The 12,009-nt window shown below is 34.5% G+C and overlaps 1 protein-coding gene across 1 annotated transcript in view; it reads left to right on the top strand.

The window, feature by feature from the left end:
* The first annotated feature begins 1,742 nt into the window (after positions 1 to 1,742).
* The window catches only part of LOC150082283 (galectin-8-like), a 67,688-nt gene continuing 57,421 nt past the window's right edge, over positions 1,743 to 12,009 (top strand). The window contains exon 1 of the mRNA XM_090380472.1: positions 1,743 to 1,858. Within this exon, the coding sequence (XP_090236598.1) occupies positions 1,820 to 1,858 (39 nt within the window). The 5' untranslated portion in view covers positions 1,743 to 1,819. The remainder of the gene's footprint in view (positions 1,859 to 12,009) is intronic.

Raw genomic sequence — 12,009 nt, 5'->3', positions numbered from 1 at the left:
AATTTCTTTTTTAATTCCGTCTATAACACAGCCCTCTGTAGGCTACGTGAAGATCTAGAAACTGCTTCCATAGTGACGAGACAAATTGCCTGACACATTAAGCGAACGTGCCACCTCCGCCTGCGACTGCTCGGCTTCAAGTCGTCCAACGTTCCGCCATCTGAAGGTATCATCTATAGTTCTAAACGACGTTGACTTGCCACCCACTGAGCAAGCCAAAAAAGGAAATGAAGTGATGTGATCGCAACCGTGTTTTTATCGGCATGAATAATTTGCATAATGTGCGCTCTTTAAGGGGGTAGATCGATTTCTATTGGATACTTGGAATTTGCATGCCAGGATGCCTATTATATCAAATATTTGCCATCGACGACACTGTTCCCAATAAAATATTCAAGAAAAACATTTTGTTCTGTTAATTTTGTCGAGCAGTGTACATATATCATTAGCATTAGTAGAGGCATATGCTTAACACATACAACAAATGGTACAAAAACTACTACTGAAAAGTGTCGGTTACGTATTCACTGAGAATTATTACATCACTAGGTACCAAAACGGATTAAGTTCTGTCTTTCCTTCTTTGGCAGCCAGATGAGAACAACAATGCAATTAACTGAGTGCTTGCGCGAAGATGTGTAAAGCGTATTCGATTTTTTGTGGGCGTAATGTGCGAAATCTTTTTATAAAAAAACGTGATTATGTTGAGAAAGTTAGGTTAAATGCTGTAGAAAAGCAGCATTCTCCCTCTCAGCTATTGATTTTGAAAATATGTGCCAAGTCATCAAAACGCTAATGTGCTTTATTATTATTTTATTTAGAAAGGCTGTACCAACGTAGGGTGTGTCAAAAGCCACACCCTTTTTTTTTTTCTTTATTAAATGAGATTTACCTGATCACAGATTAGTGTTAAAAGTACATAGAATAGTGTTAATCTGTGTACACAGATTAGGGGCTCACATCTGGTGAGCATGGGCTCTTGGCACCCAGGGTCCTGAGCTGGATATCATCATCCTTCTCTTTCTTGGTGATTCCCCTCCCTCTCTTTCTCTTTGTCAGGGTAACTCGGAAAATGTTTTTGACTGGTGCAGCATAAGCCTCAGGCTTCCTTGCATCATGTGGCTAATAATAATAATAATAAAATCTGTACACAGATAATTACTAATCTGTGTACCTGATTGTCTCTAAACTAAACCTTCAACAATAAGCAAGTTGCAAAAAAATAAATAATTAAAAATAAAATTGTGTTCATTTTGTAGAATTGCAATTCAAGCTGTTGAAATTTGAAACGTCACGAACTGATAAATACAACATTCGATGAAATGCACTAGTTAGCAAAATAATAAAATAATAATAACTTGTTTCAAATTTTCAATGCAAATTATTAGAATTGCACCCATAAATGAAATTACCAAGCAAAAGAAAATTCTTAAATATCAGAATACAGTTAAGAAGCCACTACAGTATTACAATTATATGTGTTACATATTGTTTTCCGTTTTGTACGTATTTAATGGCATATTAATAACACATTTTAATTAGAAATAACAAATATGGGCGCAAAATAATTTTCCAGCTAACTGTGTGTATTTTTTTTTTATCTTTTCGGTTTCAAGAATCAATTTACTGTAGAACCGGTGTGACTAGTTTGATATTGTTTTTTATAGATGGCGTAACCAGAACTGCACGTGACTTTTGTGAAACTTGCTTTTTATCATATTAGTAAATGGATATGTGTGATGGCATATGCATCGTTTGGGAAAACTAGTGTTTATTCTATGTGAACAGTATTTTGTGTCAGTTATCGACATAGGCAAGCATGCATTATCCTGATCCATCAGCTGTAGTTTATAAGCCTGTAAGTGAATGTTTATAAGTATTATTTTTCTCAATATATGCTTTGATGTTATTTATTTTGTCTTAGTTTCATGTTTGGTTTCGATTTTGTAAACGAAGTAATCGGAGTTGTCATTTAGTTATTTATTATATTTATTCTATTTTATTTTTTGTCCTTGCCATAGTGTGTTTCATAGCTGTATAATAACATCATTTATTTCAAATTATACATCTCCCTGGCCTGCTTAGAGCAGGAAGCCTTTCGAATAGCTCCTGGCTGAAAACGAGGGTACCGATTTCTGTTTCATAGTAATTGACGCAATACAACTGAATCACTCAATTACTGTGAACCTGTTAAATTTTATTTATTTATTATTATTATTTTGCCGGTTATACTCCAGATTATGGGTATACCTCCGGAGGAAGTGGCTTATTTTGCTTGAATCCGTCCCGAATTACTGGCATAAACTAACCTTTTTTCACTAGCCAAAAATTAAGGTCTATTAAAAAACTCACATTTCTTTTGCTGGAATCCGGCCCGAATTTGGCCATGCCTTCAACACCGTTACAAAGTGTACCTATAATCAGTTCAGCCCAACTATCCACTGGCTAAAGACAAATTCCCACACATCTGCCTGTAAGGCCTTCCTCCGTGAATTTATGACCTTTCATATGTGTTATGTGAGTTAGAGTAAGGATGCCATCAACATTTAGCTTACTTGATACGTTCATAGCTATGAACTACACTGTAACTCTACACAGTGTTGCAATTTGCAGAACTGAAGTTTTTCTTGGTAAGAGTACACTTTTGTTCCACTCACTAATCTCATTGCTCTTCTCTGCACCTGTTCCAACAGATCCACATCATTTTCAAAAATGATGCCTTCAAAATTGTATGCAGTACTCAATAAAACTCATTTTCATTTTAATATTTTTCTATGCTTTTTCTACAGCTATATATATATATATATATATATATATATATATATTTTTTTTTTTTTATTATAAATTGTTTTTTTGTTTACTTGATGGACCACTATTGATACAGGCCCCTATTGGTGTTTCAGGACATGCTATACTTATCAGTGTTGTATTGTTTCTGCTTTGGAGTAAACTTTGACTAACTTGTTTTAGCCAAACTTGTGTTCCTTTGCTCTTTCTATTGCCGTGACTTACTGCTTTGTGCTTCTGACTGGCCATAAATTAACAGATATGTTATTATAATGAAATATAAATTAAATATTTCTTTATAATATAAATAAATAAAATATAAAATAATATTTCATTATAATAATGAAATATAAATTAGAATATTCATATACTTAAATATCAGACCCCCTGGTTGATTTCTCTGGTGGCTGGTATCTCCAAAAGTTCTCTGCTAGCCAGTCAGAAATGAGCTCGCTGTTCATTGAGATTCCTCCTAAAATACACCCTTATCTTCCATGCATTACATAATGTTGCAATTAGTTTCTTCTTGCAGTTATATAATAATGGCAAGAAGAAAACTAATGCACTTCAAGGGGATAACATTTTAATGGCTTTTACTTATTACTTTTCTGTCTTTTAATTTAACCATATACTACATGAAAATATACATATGCAGAATAAAGAGGCAGTTGTTTTTGAAGTTGTTTCTGAATCATTACTACTGTAATTCAACAACTAGAGGCCTTTGAGCTATAATTCTACACAATAATAAAGTAAAAAACAATGAATATTTATGAATTATATAAATCATACATTTGGAGATAAAAATTTGAAGTAAATCAAATTTATAATGGCAACATCATTTTAACTAAATTTAAATAAAGCTAATTTTTCTGGCTTTGGCCAATGAAAGTTGCCTAAATAATCCTGTGCAGATCAACTTCACCACACATTTCACTTTGTATAGATATTATTGATAACCTGTTCTGAGACATTTTGGATCAAGAATGATTGTTTTATTAATTTTAATTTGGAAACTGGATGTTCTTGAGTGGCAACAATCAAAGGAAGACTTAAAAGAATTCATAAAGAAATTGATTTAGTAGAATTACAGTTATGTGAATACCAGTCGTCTGAAATTTTTTTTATTTTTCTTCCCTAATCTGACTCAAAGAAATTGATACATTTAGCTCTTATTTGTAATTAACGAAACTGTCACATGAAGATAATAAAACCATGATACCTACTTACATAAATAAAACCTGCTTATAAAAAGCAATATGAAGCAATACGATTGAAGCAAAGATGAGTAAATTTCATCCGTGTTACTTCAGTATGATGCCTTCTGCCTTCATATGGTGCAGAATTTGTATGCATCACAGCAGTGCAATTGGTGTTATACAGAAATGGCATGGATAAGCTTCTCTGACTGATTTCATTTCTACACACACCGACACATAAAAAATAATCCTCGTTTTTTATTTTTATAGTCTAAGATTTCAATTTTTATAAACAATGTTTTTTATGCACATTTCAATGAACTCTGTGGAAAATTCATTGGGCATTTTAACAGCAGTGCAAAAAACTAGACAATCCATGGACTGTGCTGTTAGCTGCAGGTTGTTTTTGTAATTATCTGGGTTATCACTTTCTAACAAATGAGGAAGTAGTTCATTAATTACACTAATCCAAATGACATAGAAGAAGGACATTATGATAATTATACACTATTGAAATTATCAGCCAGCAAAGCATAAACTCCCTTTAGATTGCTACTATATATGCTGAATCTAAAGAATTGGATGTGAACCAATTTGTGTTTAAAGAAAATGCAGAATGTTTCAGCTGAAAAAAAAAAAAAAAAATAGGGACATCATTCAAGAAGAAAAACACTGGCAATTACTGTATTTTCTTGAATACCCTATACCCGCCATTTTTCAAGACATAAAAAAAAAAAGGAATTATTTTCTACTAGCAGCACAATTTCCGATTTTTTTCTGTCTCTTAAATTATCTCTTAAAGGGAGGCAGCAAAGGAAGTAAGCAAATCTGTAGCCATAATTATGAGAGCATACTTGGATTCAGGGAAATCCTATGGACTGGAGTTGTGCAAATGTATCTCCATTTCACACAAGGAGAACAATGGATGACATGAGTAATTACACACCTGTTAGCTTAACTTCTGTTCCAGGGAAAATAATGGAGGCACTGGTTAAAGAAGTAATACAAGATTATCTAGACAAGACTGCACTTATACTTCAGACACAGCATGGGTTTGTTAAGGGAAAATCTTGTCTGACCAATTTGATGGTGTACTACTATGAACTGGATGCAAAAGATAATTTTGATATCATACACTTGGATTTCAGGAAATCTTTTGATAATATTGAACATAAAAGACTGCTGTACAAATTGGAGCAGTGTGTCATTAAGAGCAAGTTGCTGCTATGGATAAAGGGATGGTTGAGTGAGAGAAGACAGAGCAGTAATAATTGGAATTGCTCCTCGTGGGCTAATGTTATTAGTGGTGTCCCCCAGGGTTCAGTGTTGGGCCCATTGTTGTTTTGTATATTTATCAATGATATTGATGAAAGCATATCAGGCTTAATGTCAAAGTTTTCAGATGATACAAAGGTTGGCAGGGTGGTTAATGACAATAATGGCAGTATGTCACCGAAACAGGATCTTGAAAAGTTAGACAGATAGGCTGAGAAATGGCAACTGAAGTTTTACATTGACAAATGCAAAGGACTGAATATAGGTAGCTGAAACCCCAGCATAACTTACTAACTATGTGGTAACTACACTCAGGGTAGTGGAAAATGAAAAATACCTGGGAGTAATTGTGCAGTCAGATATGAAGTTCTCTGAGCAGTGCAGACAGGCTGCTGGAACAGTACATGGGATTTTGTCAATGATGTACAGGAATTTTGCTAGTAGGGATAAGGAGGTGATTATACCATTGTATAAAGCAACGGTCAGGCCACATCTTAAATACTGCATACTGATCTGGAGGCCTCATTTTTAGGAAGGATGTAGAGCTGCTGGAACGAATACAGAGAAGGGCAGTGAGATTGGTGAGGGAAACATAGGGGTGCTCTTACCAAGAAAGGCTTAAATTCTGAAAATTGCAGTGTTTGGAGACAAGCCACCTGTGAAGTGATCTGATTGAGGTTTTTAAGGCTTTGAACCGTTTGAGGAAGCTCAGTGTTGATGGGATTCTTCCTCTGGTTCGGATTACACATAAGGGGACTTTAATTCAAGTTGAGTTAGGATGGTTGCAGAATAGATTGTGAAAGTTTGCCTTTAACCAGCGAGTGGTTGATTACTGGAACAAACTTCTGTCTGTTGTTGTGGAAGTTGATAGCTTAAATAAATTCAAGGAAGAACTAGACAGACTGTTGGAGTGAAATGGGATGAGTGGTAGAGGCTGACAGTTTGGGGAAATTTAAAGGTCATCTGGATAGTACTTTCGGGTAAGGGAAGCGCATAGGATGATAGGTTTAATTTCCTTTTTTTTTTTTTTTTATTAATTATTATTATTTATTTATTTTTTTTTTTTTTTTTTTTGTTTTTATCATTGTTTTGTTCGGATTTTTTTTTTTTTTTTTTTTGGCTGGTGCAGCATAAGCCATAGGCTTTCTTGCATCATGTGGCCATTACTAATACTAATATTAAGAGCTTTTTTTTTTTTTGCTGATGTTGTATAAACGTGCTTTCTTGCATCATGTGCCACTACTAATGCTAATCTTAGTTTTTCACTAATCATGAAAGATCGTAACTGCATGTCATTATGATCTTGTTTAGCAGAATTTATACAAAATACCTTTTAGGTTATATTTACTAGTAACAGCTATCAAACTTAGAAATAATCTCAAGCTGCACGAAGTGGATTGGGTGATTTCTTTCGTATAAGGGAATGTGACAAAGGTGTCAATGGAAATGAAAGACAATGGTCTCTCATTTCCACTGACTATTAAACAATATCAGTGCTGTTACCCGTTTCATTTCCATCAGAAATCACATAATCCTAATATTTGACTGAATCATTTAGGGAAAAAATGATTTAGCAAACAAGAATGTCCATTTCTGAAAGAGAGAGGCTAACTTTCTGTGCATCTTAATATTCCAAGTCAGGTTTTAATAAATATTGATAATAATCAAGATACTTCTCTTAGGCTATGGCCATAGAGGTAAGTAAAAACAGTGAAATTAATAAAAATGCAGGTAATGCATAAAAATTCACTTGTCTCTCTATATCCTCAGGAGAAATCTCAAGCTTTGGATTAAATTTGCAAATAAGCTGCACACCTAAATTTTTGGTTCCATTTTTTTTTTTTTAAGAAAAATAACGTGAGTATTCAGAAAAATGTGGTACTTTAAAGTGTATAAGCATGTACAGTACATAATTTGCAAATCATAAATTTAAACTGTTGTAATTATTTTCTCTTTTTTTATTTGCTTCCCTTTTATATGTAGTTAGTGCACTTAAAACTGTTTATATGAAATATTCTCAGGCCAAATTGTCTCGGATAAGTAGAAGTCTTTTGCATTTGGAAAAGTATGAGAATTTCGTTCAAAATTGCATTCATTGATGTCGATGGAGTTTGAATTAAATAACAACATGCAACTGTTGAACTAACTAATTTTCTTCTTTCTTTCTTTCTTTTTTTTTTTTTTTTTTTTTATTTTGAAACCTTAACAGCTTTCTTTTAATTGTTTCAATTGACATCTACTAAGGGATCACTTATTAATAAAATTATGTAATAAATAATAGTAATAATAAGCAAATGATTAATAAAATGGCTTTTATAACAAAAAAATTAAAGAACAGTTACTTTTGTAATAAAGCTTGCAGGGATGTCTCAATAAAAAAATAAAAAAAAAAGAAACAAGAATAATCTTATTTCAAAAGTATATTAAAATAAAAAATAATATAACAGTTATTCTATTAATATTAATGACTTAGTCTCTCTTTACTCATGCTTAAAACTGATTTCACTTATTTTAAATTAACAGAAAATTACATTTATCCATCATCAGCCAAATTCATTCTAGAATTTGTTTATACTAGCCAAATATTCTCATATTTAACCTTGCTGTAGCTTTTAGCAAATTTGGAAACATCTGATAAAAGATGCCAGCCTCACACCACAGCATGGCACTGCAATCATTCTTCAAATTCAGTTATATCTAGAACCTTTAGACTGGGGTTCAAGCCCGTCACCACCAAATACGGAGGATGCAGAAAGGTCAGGGAATGACCACCGCATATCCCCGGAGCAATATGGCCTTAGTTGCTAATGCTCCTAAAAACCAAATAATAACAACAACAACAATATCTAGAACTTGCCACTAAGGAATATTAACCATTCCTATATGTTCCAAAATTACAAAACTGCTGATTTGGTTCTCAACTTTTTTCATTTGTATAAACACTGTGCAACAGTATGGTTATTGTCAGTGAATCGTTGCTGCAAATTTCAGTTGTGCATTACATATGATCAGTCACCACTTAATATAAGCATATTGGAACCAAGTAGATTGTCTCCATAGCCAAGTGGTCAGAAGCGAGAGTGCAGTAGCACACGCTCCTTGAGTAGACTGGGGTTCAAGCCCCTGACTGCTAGATACGGTCAATCTGCCAACCCGTACTGGGCCAGCGTGGCAAATTATGGTCCATTTCTCTCAGCATGAATTGTTGAGAAGACTTCCATCCTGCAGTTTACCTTTTTACCTTTTAAATCATCACTGTCCATATTGTGATTTTGCAGTGCATATAGAATCTCGTGCTCGTTTGCCATGCACATATTGCAGAATCCTTATCTTGGGCCTGATAACAGCATGTGTTATCCAGGATGAATTTAACTTTATGGCCTCAGTTGACAGTGCATTGTTAATTAAAGATTTCAACCATCTGAATTTAACTGTTTCTGGAGCAATCTATAACTTATTAATTCCTGGAAAATCTAAGGCAGACTTTTATTTTATGGCTTAATAGTAGCTGTAGTTCTCTGTTGTGGGTTTGAGTTTATGGGTCTCTGTTATGGGTAAAAATAAAAATAGGTATCTGTTAAAAAATATAAAATTATAGGCTTACCTCTTTCTTTGGTGTTTTTTTTTTTTTTTTTTTTTTTACATCTAAGATTGGTAAAATGGGGAAAGTCTAATAAAAAAGATGTGGCAGTTAGATGGGAAATATGATTGTCCAAACCAAATCATAATAGTGATACTACTATGATTATGAGAATGAATGTTGTTACTACATAATTAATCTTAATATGTAGTATGTCTTAATATCTATGTAAAGGGTTGTGTTTTATGTAGGTTACCCACAGATGAGATGTGTGTTGGGGTGAGGGTGCTCCATCTCTGTACTTAAAGGCAGCTGTTTAGAAATGGACCTCCACCTGCCTCTCCTCCCAAACTAACTATATCATATGAACTTGCAGTATTATGCAAGTTCATATGATATAGTTAGTTGGGGCAGATGAGTACTCTTATGCTCCCTCCAACCTTGCAAGGTTGGAAGGGGGATGCTAGAATTTCTGATCAGGAGCCCTTGTCAAGCCCTGGGCTAAAATGACCTCTTCTCTATGGGTTCAGGGAATATATATCCATGAAAATATAAAAAAATAGGAACTTAATTGATGAAATAAAAATTGAAGAATGTCACATAAACAGACAGAATTAGAACTCTTTATGCAGTGTTGTGAAAAAGCTAAGAAACCTTATCAATCGTTTGTGTGGAAACGATTGATAAGGTTGCTCAATATGAATCCTTATGAACACTTGCTGATGGAAGGTATTATTTCTGTAAGAATGGAGGGATACATTAGAACAGAAGAAGTGCAGGGCTATTTACTGATGCTGTTGAGACAGTCTTCTTTTGGCAAATAGCTATACTAGGGATCTATAATTTTATCAAGCATCGACCAATATTATCATGGCTAAAAGCATAGATGGATTCATTATGATGGTTCTTATACAAGAGCTAGAACTAGCCGTAAAACGATGGGAAAAATTCTGATAATGCTAAATGCTAATCATTAGTAGAAGCATATGATGCAAGGATGGCAATTTTTTTTGGCATTCTTGTATCAGCCAAAAAAAAAAAAATCAAATTTGAAAATTCCTAAAGAAAGTATTGGCATAAACAACTACAGGCAATATGTAAGGGTTACAAAGATCTTAAAAAATCCCTCACATGCTTGTATACTAATGCTAAGAGTATAGTTAATAAATTTGATGACTTCAAAGTATTGGTTAAATCAGCACATACATAATAGGAATATCAGAAATGCAATACCATTCTAATAAACTCAATGCAGAATTTGAATATTGCAAGTAGAATGGGTACGAAAAAATATATAGATATAAGGATGGGTAGGAGGAGGTAGAGGCGCCTCCGTAGCCAGGTGGGAAGGAGCAGCAGTGCGTAGCACACGCTTCTTGATTAGACCAGGGTTCGTGCCCGTCACCACCAAATACGTTGAATGCAGAAAGGTCAAGGGAATGATCACCGCATATTCCCAGAGCAATATGGCCTTAGTTGCTAATGCTCCTAAAAACCAAATAACAAACAAACAAACAAACAGGAGGAGGTTGTCTCCAGATTTTAAAGCACGTGGATTCAAGAACATATATCTACTGGTTGGGGAACATAAGAATAATACTGTTGCATCTGTTGATAACATTTGACAAGTTTAATTATTAGTAGGGACTGAAATTATTTAGCCTTGATATTCTTGGTCTCCTGCTCCTTGTATGTAATTAGTTGCTGTTTAGACACTTCTTTAGGATATACAGTGAAACTTCTCCTAACGGACACCTCTCGTTAATGGACATCTCTCTACAATGGACATTTTCAAATTCCCCAACTCACCTCTATTGATTTTAACGTGTTTGCAGCTTCTGTCTAGTGGACATTCTCTGTAATGGACAGGGACAGGCAATCTGCACTATTTCGTTTAGATTAGCACTTAATTTGATCTCCCCATAACGGACAGCGGGCGAGCTTACGGCCCTTTTTCTAGGAACTTTTCTTCCACGTATTGCCTCAATCGTGTGTTTATTTTCTATTTCAGATTCTCTGAATTTTATCAAGGTTTACGACGCGGTTCTAAACCCTTTTTCAAGAATTTTAAGGCACGTGTAAAACTTCTGATGAATTCGGTGTGTGCAGTGGGGGGGGGGAATTTGGTCGGCCTTTCGTCTTTTGAGCTTCAGTTTTCAGTTTTGTTCAGTGTCGTGTGAAGTGCACAATGTCTTCTCATAAACATTTAACTTTAAAAGATAAAGTCGAACTCATTAATGCCTATGATCGGCAAAAAAATAGTGTTCGCAATCTCGCTGCAAAATTCAAAATCGGGAAGATGCAGGTAAGCGACATCCTAAAGAAAAAAAAATGAACTGCTTAAACAATTTTGGCAACACGGAAATGATCAGGTTCCAAAATGATTCCCGAAAACTGTTGGACTTCAAATTGACAATGTTACGTATGAGTGGTTTTGTCGCGAACATGCTAAAAAAAATTCCCATTAATGGGCCTATTATTAGGGAAAAGGCTTTGGAGGTTGCGAAATCTATGGGAGTAAATGAGTTCAAAGCTTCTGTGGGATGGCTAGACAAGTTCAAAACTCGGCATAAAATTTCTTGGAAAACTGTAAGTGGTGAAGGTGGATCTGTTGATACTGGGGTTGTAACAGAGTGGACCGTCAAACTGGAAGATTTCTGTCGTGATTTTGAAGCTAAGGATATTTACGACTGTGACGAAACAGGGTTGTTTTTTAAAGCTCTTCCTGAAAAAACAATGAGTCTAAAAAATGAAAAGTGCCAGGGCGGAAAAATTTCGAAGGAACGCTTGACTGTACTATTGTGTACAAATATGCTGGGAGACTTTGAACAACCTCTTGTTATAGGAAAACCACAAAATCCTCGTTGTTTCAAGGGCAAAAAGTTGAATCTTTTGAATGTTGACTGGAAGTCTAATAAAAAAGCGTGGATGATACGAGATATCATGAGCGAATGGATAAGTCACTTTAACCAAAACATGATTCGTCAAAACAGAAAAATTATTCTTTTCATGGATAATGCTGCATCTCACCCGCACATTGAATTGTGCAACATTCAAATCGTTTTTCTGCCACCAAACACATCTGCAGAGTGTCAGCCCTTGGATCAAGGGATAATAAAAAAATTTAAACTTCACTACAGAAAACGTGTTTTAAGACATCTCATTGCA

The sequence above is a fragment of the Mastigoproctus giganteus genome, chromosome 8, assembly GCF_048544385.1.
Source record: "Mastigoproctus giganteus isolate SK-2022 chromosome 8, ASM4854438v1, whole genome shotgun sequence".
Taxonomy (NCBI): Eukaryota; Metazoa; Arthropoda; class Arachnida; order Uropygi; family Thelyphonidae; genus Mastigoproctus; species Mastigoproctus giganteus.
The sequence above is the reverse complement of the archived record's forward strand: the minus strand, read 5'-3'. Positions and strand labels throughout refer to the sequence as shown.